At 41.1% G+C, this 3740-nt stretch overlaps 1 protein-coding gene across 1 annotated transcript in view; it reads left to right on the plus strand.

The window, feature by feature from the left end:
• Positions 1-3740, plus strand: part of SLC12A8 (solute carrier family 12, member 8) — a 238333-nt gene that overhangs the window by 134405 nt on the left and 100188 nt on the right. Inside the window, exon 6 of the mRNA XM_006884300.1 lies at positions 2282-2395. Coding sequence (XP_006884362.1) covers positions 2282-2395 — 114 coding nt within the window. The remainder of the gene's footprint in view (positions 1-2281; positions 2396-3740) is intronic.

The raw sequence follows: 3740 nt of genomic DNA on the forward strand, positions 1-3740 counted from the left end.
GGGGGAGGGAGTTCAGTCCTGAGGTGGGTGGAGGATGAGACATCTCAGCCCTAGAGGTGGGTTGTTGAGTGATGACTGAACACCTGGCCCATGTGATCCCTACTAGGGGTTGACACAGTGACTGAAACAATGAGCTCAAGTGTATTAGAGCTGGTGAGGACGGTGTGAGACAGGGCAAGATTCAGAGCTTGAGTCATAGTCAGCTTGATGAAGGCACATCACAATACTGACCCGTATAGGAAATTGGCATAAGACCCAAAGGAATCAGCATTTGGTTTGGCTTGAAGAGCGAGTGCAGAGAGAGAGAGATGGTGGGATAGTGCAGAAGGTGGAGATGCAGCCTGAGCAGTGGTGCGGAGGAGGATATTAGTGGCATTCCTGGGGAGAGTTAGTTGGCTCATCTGGGTGACTTTAGGAGACAAGAAAAGAGTAAATTGGTTCCCAGGTTGCAGAGGACTTTGGTGGGCATCTTGAAAAGTCTGGATTTCATTCTGTGCATAAGTGAGGCCCAAGAGAGTAACTTTAAAATTTTGAGGAATATTTTTAAAAATTAATAATATTTTTAAAAATAAAAACAAATATATAAATATAAATAAAAACTCATTGAGATATTTCAATGATACAGATTTTTTTAGTCCACCACTTCTCTGTCAGTTTGCTTTACTGGGAGAAAGACCAAAAAAGAATTGATTCCTTTCAACTGTGGTGCCAGAGAAGAGTACTGACTATCTCATGGACAGCCGAAAGAACAAGCAAATCTGTCTTGGAAGAAATGAAGTCAAGATGGTCCTTCTAGACAAAGGCAGTGAGGCTACTTGCAGACTCTGGACATGTCAAAAGGACATCATGCTTGGAAAAGTACCGAGTCAGTGAAGGACAGGAAGACTCCCAATGAGATGGGCTGACGCAGTGACTGACTGCAGCATGAGTTTAGCAGAGCAGAGATTGTGAAGATGTGCGGGGATTGGGCAAGATCTCGTGTCATTGTGAGTTGGAGTCAACTTGGTGGCACCTAAAAACAGCAACAAACCATGAGTCAAAATCAGCTTGACTTCTCATAATAGAAACATCAAAACGATAAGGGGTCCCTGGATAATAGAAATGGTTAATGTGCTTGGCTGCTACCGAAAAGTTGGTAGTTCGAGTCCATTCAGAGGTGTCTTGGAAGAAAAACCTGGTGAAATAAAAATGCTCTCTATCACCATAAATGGCATCCAAGTAGATATATGCATACCCATGTTTATCGGGGCTTTGTTTGCAATAGCAAGGAGTTGGAAACAACCTAAATGCCCATCAAAAAATGAATGGGTAGAGAAGCTGTGGTATATTCGCACAATGGAATATTATGCTGCATTGAAAAACAAGGAACTCATGTAATATTATTCAAAATGGGTGACCCTGGAGGACATTATGCTGAGTGAGGTATCTCAGTCACAAAGGGACAAATGCTATATGGTGCCACTGTTGTAGAATGAGGCTGACATCGGGATGGGGGTAAGACTGAGAAAAACTGGATGAAATATGTTTATGGCATGGAAGTCTTTGGGGGAGAGAATATTTTAAAAGTATTATATTTTAGGGCATTATGTTTATCGTAAGAGTACGGAATGAGGGTTGCAGAGTGGATTATATTTGGGGTTGAGGGATGTGGGGGGGATTGTGTACCAATGAGGGAGTTTTTCTTTTGCTTTTGAAGGAGAGGAGTAAACAGGGGGTGGGGGGAAGGGGAGTGGGTGGGGAGAAGAGTGCAACAATGAATGAATGGAATTCCAAAATCTCTGTAGATGTTCATTGAAATGAAAAATAAATAAATTAAAAAAATTTTAAAAAGTGCTCTCTATCTCAGAGGTAAACTGCTATTCCCCCTCATGACATTTCTGTACATATAATATATTCATACTCTTATATACATATAGGGAGCTCTGGTGGCTTGGGGTAAGAAGCTGTGACAATCTCAAAGACACACAGTTCAAATCCATCAACTGCTCTGTGGGAGAAGGATGGGCAATCTGTGCAATTAACTGCCTCTGAGAACCCACTGGAGGGTCAGCTCTGGGTTGGTTCTGACTCAACGGTATACAACAACAATTACATATACATATATAGAAGTTAAGCCCTAGAAGTAGGAAAGAAGATGGTTCAGCAAGTCTCCTATCTTTTCCTCCTCAATTCCCTCTCATCCTTTTGTGTTTAAAGCTACATAAAATAGAGCTGTAATCTAAGGGCATCTGTTTGATTTCTTATCACATGACTCTTTTTGCGCTCCTTTGAATTTTTCCAGAGCATGGCTTTATTGGCTATTCACCAGAAGTGCTACAGAACAACGCTCTGCCTGATTACAGCCCCGGGGAGTCCTTCTTCACTGTCTTTGGAGTGTTCTTTCCTGCAGCTACAGGTACTGGCATTTGAATTTTCCCTCTCATGTTGGGGGTATAAGTGTTTAATTGCCCCCCTACCTCGAAGTGTCATAATTGGTGTGTATGTGTTCTTATCTTACCTATCCCTGACTCTAATAAGTGCCTCAGCTTTAACAAAGAATCTGTTCTTTTAACAGGTTATTTACTTTTAAAAAATAATCCCAGAGGTGTTTCAATTTGATGTAATCCCCTTTATCCTTTATGCTGACAATTTTGGTGAGATTTATAGAGGAGATTTTTTTTACTTTTAGAGCTAAATAGGATGTATTCCTCACCAGGGCAAGTGGCCTCTTCACACATGGGATAAATGCACTGCCAGATTTGAAGCCTCATTTTCTCTTTCCACAACTTCTCCTAAGGGAGAAGCTCATCTTTTCCCATCTCTATTTCAAACATTAAAAATATGTATGGATTTTTAACATTTTTATTTATAATATAATTAGCATATGCTTTTCTTACTTTGCATCATATCACATATAGTGTGGGCAGTTTCCCATAGTAATACATACACTTCATAAACATTTAAAATTTAGGAGAATGAATTGTTAGGCAACAAGGCATAAATGTACTTTGCTTTTTCTACCAAGTGTGGGCCAAACCAATGTCCATGGGTAATGATTGAATTCTTTTCCTGACCTTTTCCAACTTTCCCCCTTTCAGTGGTTGTGGAAAAGCCTTCCGAAGCTGAGGTCCTAGAGAACGCTTACCTCTTACTTAGGGTCTGGACTTGGAAGGCAGTACACAATCGTGGTGACAAATAAGTTTATAAGGAATAACCATTTGTTTGGTATCAGGCTTCTTCTCAGGACAAAGAGTCAGAAAAATATTTCACTTAATTGAGTTGTATTGATGTGGAGTGGGCCTTATCTTGTCTGCTTTCCTCTGGTTTTCTACATGTGACATTTTCATCTTCTACTATAAAAAGCTTTCGGCCTCCCGACCGAGTGTTTCTCTGTTCCTATAGTGTGACAGACGCTTTCGGCGCGAGTCGCTTCTCTATTGTCTGAGCCGACTTTCGCCTGCCCGTGTTTTATAAGAAACATAAACGCAGGTTATACACATGGATTTCACCTGATGGTATGCATAGGAATCAGATCGATTACATCTGTGGAAGGAACCGCTGGAGAAGCTCAATATCAGCTGTGAAAACTAGGCCGGGGGCTGATTGTGGAACAGACCACCAACTACTCATATGCAAGTTAAGCTGAAGCTGAGGAAAATCAAACCGAATCCACAGGAGCCAAAATATGACTTTGATTTCTCCCACTTGAATTTCAGACTCATCTAAGGAACAGGTTTGAGGCCTTGAACACTAATGAGCGA

Source organism: Elephantulus edwardii, unplaced genomic scaffold (assembly GCF_000299155.1).
Source record: "Elephantulus edwardii isolate Elephantulus edwardi_28Jun2011 unplaced genomic scaffold, EleEdw1.0 scaffold00032, whole genome shotgun sequence".
In the NCBI taxonomy this organism is placed as follows: domain Eukaryota; kingdom Metazoa; phylum Chordata; class Mammalia; order Macroscelidea; family Macroscelididae; genus Elephantulus; species Elephantulus edwardii.